This window comes from Octopus bimaculoides, chromosome 25, assembly GCF_001194135.2.
Source record: "Octopus bimaculoides isolate UCB-OBI-ISO-001 chromosome 25, ASM119413v2, whole genome shotgun sequence".
Classification (NCBI taxonomy): domain Eukaryota; kingdom Metazoa; phylum Mollusca; class Cephalopoda; order Octopoda; family Octopodidae; genus Octopus; species Octopus bimaculoides.
In genome coordinates, this window is record NC_069005.1 from 15,681,848 (window position 1) to 15,692,060 (window position 10,213).

Here is a 10,213-nt window from a genome sequence, read left to right on the forward strand (position 1 = left end):
CTTCCTTCTCTTTCATAAGTTTCTTCATTCCAGTGTCTCAGAGGTAGACATCCCCCCCACACACAATTCCATAATGATATTAAAAAATTGCTTTGATGAAGCTTTCTGTTCTTCTCTCTCTCCCTCCCTTCCAATCTCTTTTTCCTTCACTGTCGGGTTCTCTCCCTCCCTCCCTCCCTCTCCTGCCACTATACCTCACTTTGATGTCCACAAAATACATGCATTTTCATGCTTGCATTCACACAGTTGTCATTAAGATAACAGCAGGAGGTGGTGGAGGGCAAAGAAAAAAAAAGACACCGTCAATGTGCATAACTTTATTTAACCAGAAACATTGATGGAGCAATGTGAGAAAACTGAGACAGGAAAAAGAAGAGAAGAAAAAGAAAACAAAGGAAAAAAAACAAAACAAAAACAAATCCGAAAAACAAACAAACACACACATTAAAAAAATACCGAAGTAATACTCAAAAAAACTAATTCTCTACATAACTTATAATTCTTGCAGTGAAAAGATGTCTTGGAGTAAAATAACTCTAGATCTTAACTCTAAAATAATTATTTCTTACATGAAAGCTGAAGATATTTCTTTCTCAGAAACAAATGGGAAGCTACAATATTCATACCTAGTTTTTTTAATTTTTTTGTTTCTGTTCTCCTGGTATTAATAACACCAATCAATCAACAGAGAAAACCTATGGAAACCATAGGTGCACAGCAAGAGATGTAATGTCTCTCCCTCTCTTTAGATCTTCTCCAGTCGTCAGACAACTTCAAGAGTGTTCCTCCCCCTTCAATCCATCACCCTGCTCAACCACCTTCCTTCATAGTCTTCTGTTAACTCTTTCACCAAGATTTTTGACCAGGTATGATTATTTTTGCAAGATTAATGGTTAACTAAGTATGCGATGAATTTATAAAAAGACAAGTTTTATATAATAGGTGCCTGCATGGCTCTGTGGTTAGGAAGATTATTCCCTAACCATATGATTTCAAGTTCAGGCCCACTTTGTGGCACCTTGAGCAAATGTTTCCTACTTTAGCTCCAACCTGAGCAAAGCCCTAGGAGTGGATTTTGTAGACAGAAACTGAAAGAAGTCCACCAAATATGGGTGTGTATCTATCTGCAGCCAGGTGTCACAACTATAACTGTTTATCACTTTGACATGACTTGAGACGCTTTCTCCATACTGGTTGGCTTTTTACTTGGGCTTGCTGGCAGAATCGTTAGCATGCTGGGCAATATTTCGTCAGTTTTTACGTTCTGAGTTCAAATTCCGCCAAGGTCGACTTTGTCATTCATCCTTTTGGGGTTGATGAAATAAGTACCAGTTATGTACTGGGGTCGATGTAATCGACTATATCCCTCTTTTAAAATTTCAGGCCTTGTGCCTATAGCAGAAAGAATTTATCATGATCAGTTCTTTTCCACTTCTTGTTACTTTTTGCAATATCTTTGAATCTCAGTCTAAGTCTTCCATGGTTGCTTTTACCCCTTGAATAGTTAGGAGAGAAGGATTTGTGCGGAGAATCTGCTGTTGTCCATCCTCTGTAAGTGATCCAACCAATGCAAATTTCTGTCAATGAGGATTTCCATCATAAGATGTAGTATCTATACACACACATGTATACACACACACACATGTACATGTACACACACATACACATGCATGTGTTCATGTCACATTGTTTTGATATCAGATTATGGTTATGAATGTGTCACAGTCATACAAACAATGTCCAGTTTCTTAGGAAAATATATCAAGCCACAGGGAAGGTTGCAAACAGGTGAAGGTTGGCAACAAGAAGAGCATCAAGTTGTAGAAAATCTGCCTCAACAGCCTCGTGGAGGCAAAGTGGCTGAGTTTCTTTCGAGTGTTGGGTCTCATGGAGGCGAGGTGGCTGAGTTCCTTTTGAGTGGGCCTCCCGAAGGTAAGGTGGCTGAGTTCTTTCAAACCTTGAGCCTCATGGTGGCAAAGTGGGTGAGCGCCTGGGCTGCACAGGGGCAAAGTGGCTGAGTTCTTTTTGAGGGTTGGGCCTCACAGGTGTGAGGTGGCTGGGTTCTTTTTGAATGGGCCTACAGAGGCGAGGTGGGTGAGTTCTTTTTGAGGGTTGGGCCTCATGGAGGCAAAGTGGCTGAGTTCCTTTTGAGTTTTGGGCCTCAAGGAGGCAATGACTGAGACCTTTGGCATTATGTTGTGCTTGAGAAGAAGACCCATCAGGCCAAATAAAATCACAGTCATGGCAGATACTGGTGTCCTGCATATGGCACCCATGCTGGTGGCTCATAAAAGCACCCATTACACTCTCGGAGTGGTTGGCATTAGGAAGGGCATCCAGCCATAGAAAACCATGCCATATCAGACTGGATCCTGGTGCAGTCTTCCTGGGTGCCAGCCCAGTCAAACCATCCAGCCAATTGGCTGGATGGACAATGATGATGATGATGATGACATTACTCTGCAAGTTTACTCCAATCCTCTGACATTATTCCCCAAATCTGCTAGATTAAAAACTGAAAATTACTGTCTTAGACTGACCCATGTCCATGAAAAGCCCATATCAAATTTCAACACACTGGCTAGAGAATATCTGACCTCTATACAATGCTAATATGGTAAAGGGGCTGACCCATGTTTGTGACTGTCCCTCTTCCATATTTGGCAATATAATACTCTCCTCCTCCTACTACTACTGAGTATCACCCCATTACTTCCTCCCACCCCCTTGTAACCTGCCTTCTCCTGCTCTCTATTCTACTTAAACATCCCAATCTCCCCCACCCCACCGTCCCCACACAATAGCCATTCTTCAAGTGCTCTGCTTGTTATTTCCAGAAATGGCTCTGACAAAAGTAGCATTGATTTTCTTAGGTTTACCTCAATTTATCTCAACTGATCAATAGACCAATTGTATAAAACCTATCAACAATGTACTTATAATGACTACTGGAAACAGCTGTAAACCAAATTTGCTCCAATAAAGGAATTATATGTAATGACCATTACTTTTGACTTGTTTCTTATATATCACTCTGTAAAAACCAGCTTATCTGGAGCACACCCATGGGTTTATGATACAGAATTGTGATGAACCATAACCTTGGACCTTACCAAAAGATTACTTGGAGTTCTTCACTAATCTAAGTAATATTATTAGTCTGGTGTTCCAACAGAGAGCTTGTAAAGTATTTTGCCTGGATTGATAATGCCTCACTACACACACACACACACACAAATGCATATCTGTGTGTGTGTGTGTCTGTTACTGTCTCTTAGCCTTGACTTTAGGTGCTGGTTGTAAATGGCTATTACCACAATGCAAACAGTGTCCTTTGTTTTCAATCTTCCACGGAAAACATGTTTCGTCATGGGGAAATATTACCTTACTTTGGAAACAAGAAGGTCTTTGGTGACAAGAAGGGCAACTGGCTGTAAAATAATCTGCTTTATCAAATTCTATCAAACTCATGCAAGCATGGAAATGTAGAAGTTAAAACTATGACAACGATGATGAAGTTGATTCCACTGACTGGAAGTGTATCTTCAGCCTATAGGTTGATGCATTTTTCTTAAAGGCACACACACACGTGTATATGTATGCATGTACATGTGTGCACACACATATGCATGCAGTGTACATACAAAGAAGTTCTGGGTAAAAACAGCTCAAAACATCAGTTTTGAATGAATAATTGAAAAACTTTACCACATTCATTGAGTATTTTTCCCCACTTCCTACACTCAATCACACACATGCGTGCATGCATGTGTGTGCATAAGAATTTGGGGCTCCAATAAATTGTTGATTGAAGATTCACATCTCCACTTATCAACAATGATAACTAATAATGTTTAAAATTCTTATTCACCAATAAATGGAAATTGCAATGCGTATGTATGTATGCATGTATATACACACATACATACAAATACACATACACACACACACATATATATACACACACAAATATATATGTACATGCACACAGAGAAATATATATATACACACACACACATACACATGCCATACACATGTACGTAATCAGACATATACAAACACCACACACACATGTACATACATATACACATATATACACAAATATGCACATACGCATTATATATATATATATATATATATATATATATATATATATATATATAAACAAATATATAAATACTTAAACATACAGAAATATATATATATATGGATACACATACATAAATATATACAATATGTATGTATACATACATACACACATATATATATGTATATATACACACACATACATACATACACATATATGTATACAAACATAAATATATATTTTCACACAAGCACACACATCTCTGAAGACATAAAGAGAAGGTAAAAGAATCTATAATGCCAATGCCAAACCATGGAAACACATCACATTATAGAAGTATGCATGCCAGCTATTCTTATATTGAACACTGGAGCTAGAATAGGTAATTAATAATCAATCAACACTTCAGAGAACATGAAGGGGGGGGGGACATAAAAAGCTAAACAAGATCTATTACAGAAAGAAACTGAAATTTTGATGGGTGAGAGAAATGGTCTTGAAAATAAAATGATTTTTCAAGGAAAATAAAAATTTCTTTTGGTTTATATAAATTTATGCATAATTTATGATTTTTTAAGGCTAGCTTTATGAATTTATTTATCAGTTTTTATAAACAATATCTATTATCTTCTATCATTTATATCTTTTACTTGTTTCAGTCATTAGACTATGGCCATGCTGGGGCACCACCTAGAAGAAATTTAGTTGAATGAATCAATTGCAGTAATTATTTTTGTAAGCCCAGTACTTATTCTTTTGCTGAACCAATAAGTTATGGGGACATAAACACACCAACACTGGTTGTCAAGCAGTGGTGGGGGACAAACACTGACACAAAGATCACACACACACACACACACACATGATGGACTTCTTTCAGTTTCTGTCTACCAAATCCACTCACAAGGCTTTGGTTGGCCCAAGGCTATAGTAGAAGACACTTGACCAAGGTGCCATGCAGTGGGACTGAACCCAGAACCATGTGGTTGAGAAGTAAACTTCTTCTTTATATCTTTTACTTGTTTCAGTCACTGGGACTGCAGGCACATCACATTGCTTGGTCCAGGAATGGAAACCACAAACTCATGATCAAGAGTCCAACACCTTAACCATAAAGTCATGCACCTCCACAATGCCTAATAATTAATATTCATAATTTTTTCTTAATAACTGAAGAACTATAATTAATTATAATTTAAAGTTTATTTTTATTACTTAATGACAATTATAATAAATAATTCTTTAGAAGTTTGGGAATTTATGAATTTATGTAAAATAAATAACTTTATATCACAAAATAATTTCAGGATATGATTATGCCAAACTACACTGAAAGCCTCCATGTGGTTATTCAAAATGCAAGAAATAGCAGGCAAATCTCTCCTCACATCATACCCTACTGCCTTGAACAAAAGACTCATTGGATAATGTGATCTTAGATACAGCAATGTGTGATGTGCACCACAAGAGCCTTGGCAACCATGTTCTTCTATTGTGAAACAATGGAAGTGGGTATCTTGGAGAAAAGACACTGTATGTGGTAACTTGGTGGGGGGGGGGGTCATTGAGGTGTTGCAGCCATGCAGAACAAGAAAGCCTGGCAGAGCCCATCCCTCACTAGGCTAAATGCATTTCTACAGCTGAGTAGACTGGAGCAACATGAAATGAAGTGTTTTTGCTTAAGAACACAAAGGATCACCTGGTCCAGAGATTGAAACCACAATCTTATAGTCATGAATCCAACACTCTAACCACTAAGCGATGTATCTCCACTAGTGGTACTCATTTCTACAGCTGAGTGGACTGGAACAATTGCTCAAGAACACAATGTATCGCTTGGTCCAGGGATCAAAACCACAATCTTACAATCGTGAGTCCAACACCCTGACCACTAAGTCACACGCTTCCACTTACAACCTGATTTAATTCTAGTATTTGACAAGTACTATATCTAAATGACCTCAGAAAGATGAAAGGCAAAATGAATGTGGTGGGATTTGAACTCAAAATGCCATGAGCCAGAACAAATAATACAAACCATTTGCCTATCATTCTGATGATTCTACCAACTGACTGGTGTGGCCTGGTAGTTAGGATGTTACACACATGGTCTTATGATGATGGTTTCAATTCCTGGACTGGGGAATGCATTGTAGGAAGGGCAACAAACCATAGAACCCATCCCAAAACAGACAATTGAAGCCTGGTGCAGCTCTCCAGCTCCTGTCAAAAAATCCAACCCATGCCAGCATGGAAAAATGGACATTAAATGATGATGATTATGATGACAGCTACACCTGATTTTCTTTTAAAATTCTTCACCAAATCTTTTTACATCACACCAAACTCTATGGGGAAAATATTTCTGTTAGGATTTAAGAATTTTAGCAACTCTTCGACAATAGAAAAACAATATTTTCTTTCTCTCTCCTTCCAATTCATTTTATTTTTATAGTTTATTATTCAATTTATTTTTTCTCCTGCACACCTTTATGCTTCACCAGTCTAATTCAAGTAAGTGACTTGGCATCAACTGATGAAGTGTTATGTTGTCTTGATACAACTACACAGGCCTTGGCATTGGAGTGGTGGTGTGGTGCTGGCAAAGAAATGTGAAAACAGAGAGAGAGAGAGAGAGAGAGAGAGATGGGGGGGATGAAGGGAGTGAAACAAAGATAGGGAAGAAGCGATTTTGCTTTATGCTGGCACCGATTCTGTTTCCTTTGATATCCACTGCCTGCAATGCTTTAAAACACTGTTATACGGTTGCGAAGGTGAGATGATGAGATTAGGAATTCTGTTGAACAACTGTTGCTGCCATGACCCTCTGGTTGATAGGAAGTGTGGTGAGGTGGTGGTGATGTATGGTGGCATGGAGTTGGTGGTCACAATAATACTTAGCTCAGAACATTTTTATATATATATAAACACATACATACATTAATAAACATATATGTACATTGTACATCTTTATCTCTCTCTCTCTCTCTCTCTCTCTATATATATATATATATATATATATATAAACATACATATATACGTGTGTGTGCTTATTTATATATATATATATATATATATATATATGAACATATACATGCATATATAAACACACATTCACAGGTGTGGTGACATTGAGGTGTTGGTTACAATGATACTAAGCACAAGACATTTTTTTCTATTACATATCTATGAACACAAACATACATACACATCTTTACCCTGAGCAATGGTCTCTTAGACGATTTATGCACATATATACACACACATATATATATAAGATATATATATATATATATATATATATATATGTGCAAATGCATATGTATATTTATGTATCTACCAATGACCTGTTTATGTATCACACTGTTTATCTATAGTTAGAAATACAGTAATTGATTGACGGTTTGGAATTATGTAGGAATGTGGCGGGGAGGTCAATGAAGCAGAATAGTAACAGACAAAATAATATTTATCATATACACCATGTGATGATATACATAGTGTGTGAAGGCACAAAACTCAATGATTAGAGTGTTAGGCTCACAATCATCAGGTAGTTAGTTCAATTCCTAGACCAGGCTGTGTTGTGTTCTTGAGCAAGACACTTTATTTCATGTTCACTCAGCTGTAGAATTGAATTGCAGCATCATTGGTGCCAAGCTGGATCGGTCTTTGCCTTTCCCTTGGGTAGCATCAGTGGCATGGAGAGGGGAGGCTGGCTTGCATGGGTGACTGCTGGTCTTCCATAAACAACCATGCCCAGGGTTGTACCTCAGAGGGGAACTCTGTAGGTGCAAACTCATGGTCATTTATGACTAGATGGGGTCTTTACCCTTTATCCTGATATGAAAGAAGCTTTAGACCAGTGATTCTCAACCATTTTTGGCCCCTATGGACCCCTTTGATTCCCAATTTACTCTACTGGACCCTCCACAGCCATTTGGTGTATATTTAGGAAAAATCTTACTGCATTTCTATAATCGAATATTATTAGGAATTGTATACATAAATTGAAATAATTTGGTTCTTGTAGAATTATGTGCAATTTATTGCACATAAATTTTAACAGCAAAATCTTGTAAGAGCCCCTGTTAAGAACCACTGCTTTAGATAGAGGAGGAGACAAGGAAGGATGGGGATATGTATGGAGGAAGAGGGTAAGAAAGAAAGAGAGGGAAGGGAATGAAAGAGAGGTGAAGGGGTTGAATAAAAAGGGAGAAGGGAAGATAGAAGAGAAGAAAGGAAGACAATGGAAATGAAGAGAGAGGGAGAAAAATGGGAGAAGGAAAAAACAGAGAGAGAGAGAGAGGGAGAGAGAGAGAGGGAGGGAGAGAGAGAGGGAGGGAGGGAGGGAGAATAGAAGTGAGAGATATCAAGGTATTGTCCAGCATTTTGATGATATAAGAGGAATATCTGTTTGAAGTCAGTTTAGACAATAAAACAGCTGATTGCTTCAAAGAATAACAATGGACCCTCCTCCACCCCCAACACCGGTGCAAACCCAAATGAGGCAACCATTATAGAACCTACTGAACCAGCTCGTTTTTTTTTTATATTTATTTTATGTTCATGACAGTTGTTCATCATCAGAGAAGCAATGCAACCTTGGTAGCAGTACAAGGCTGGTCAAGGTATGCTGTGGCTGCTATAGATATTGTGCTGACACAGTCCAACATGTATTATTGTCAGAGAGGAGGTCAACAACTGAACCACTCCTTCCTCTATTCACTCACTGAGTCAAGTACATTGGAATCAAGCAGGATGTAAAATAAGACCTGTAAAATCAAATTCTCAATGCACAAAATCTATTAATTGAAGGGTAATAAAGACCCTCACAAAAAAGTTCATCAATCCTGAAGGATGAAAAGCAAATATCATTCTTGGCAGAATTTGAACTCAGAATGTAAAAAACTAGAAGAAATGCCACTATGCACTTTGTCTGATGTGTTAACTGTTCTCCTAGCTTGACACTGTAATAATAATGGTTTCAAATTTCGGCACAAGGCCAGCAATTTTGGAGGGGAGGATAAATCTCTTACATTGACCCCGGTGTTACTTTTTTGACCTGAAAAGGGTGAAAGGTAAAGTTTATCTCAGCATGATTTGAACTCAGAACATAAAGACAGAAGATATACCGCTAAGCATTTTACCTGGCATGCCAACAATTCTGCCTGGCGTGACAGCTCATTGCCTTAATAATAACAATCTTTTCTACTAAAGGCACAAGGCCTGAAATTTTGGGGGATGGGACTAATTGATTACATTGACTCCAGTATTTCACTGGTACTTAATTTATCAACCTTAAAGGATGAAAGGCAAAGTCAACCTCAGCGGAATTTGAACTCAGAACATCAAGGCAGATGAAATACTGTTAAGCATTTTGCCTGGAATGTTAACAATTCTTCCAGTTCATTGCCTTAGTAAAAATAATCTTTTCTGCTGGAAGCACAAGGCTTCACATTTGGGGGAAGGGATTGAGTCAATCACATCGACCCCAGTGCATAACTGATACTTGTTTAATCGACCCCGAAAGGATGACAGGCATTGGCAGAATTTGAACTCAGAACGTAACGGCAGATGAAATACTACTAAGCATTTCGCCTGGTGTGCTAACGAATAATGAAGACTGCATCGAGAGGGATTCCAATCCAAAGGAGTAAAATATGAACTAGACCAGGCAAACTTAATCAGGGTTAACAAGATCTATCAAACAAGATTAAATACAGCCCCATTAAATAAAAACCATACAGACAAATCCTTCATCACCTCATCTTCCACTCTCTCCCTCGATGAAAAATTTGCACAAAGCTTAAATGCAATTCAATTATATGACCCCAAATCTCCTCACTATCTTGTATCGTAATGGCCAGTTAATGGCATCTGGAAGAAAAAAATTAATCAAGAAAAAAAGAACTTTTACCTTTAGTGTTTCAATTGTGTCGTTATGTTGATGTTCTATCACATTTTTGGTCTGTAAAGGAAACCAAATAAAAGATATAAATATTTAAGTGGAATACCAATTAATCAATCAAAAATAGTGAAAAACGGCCTTTTTTTCATCTTTATTCTTTTTCAATAAAAGTAATCCCTCGCTGTGAGAGTGTTTGTGATAGCTTTAAAGCAAAC

At 37.7% G+C, this 10,213-nt stretch overlaps 1 protein-coding gene across 12 annotated transcripts in view; it reads right to left on the reverse strand.

Moving 5' to 3' along the window:
• LOC106877382 (RIMS-binding protein 2) overlaps positions 1-10,213 on the reverse strand; it is an 888,511-nt gene that overhangs the window by 329,551 nt on the left and 548,747 nt on the right. For all 12 annotated transcript variants that reach the window (XM_052976546.1, XM_052976547.1, XM_052976545.1 and 9 more), the window contains one exon: positions 10,008-10,058. In XM_052976546.1, the coding sequence (XP_052832506.1) occupies positions 10,008-10,058 (51 nt within the window). The remainder of the gene's footprint in view (positions 1-10,007; positions 10,059-10,213) is intronic.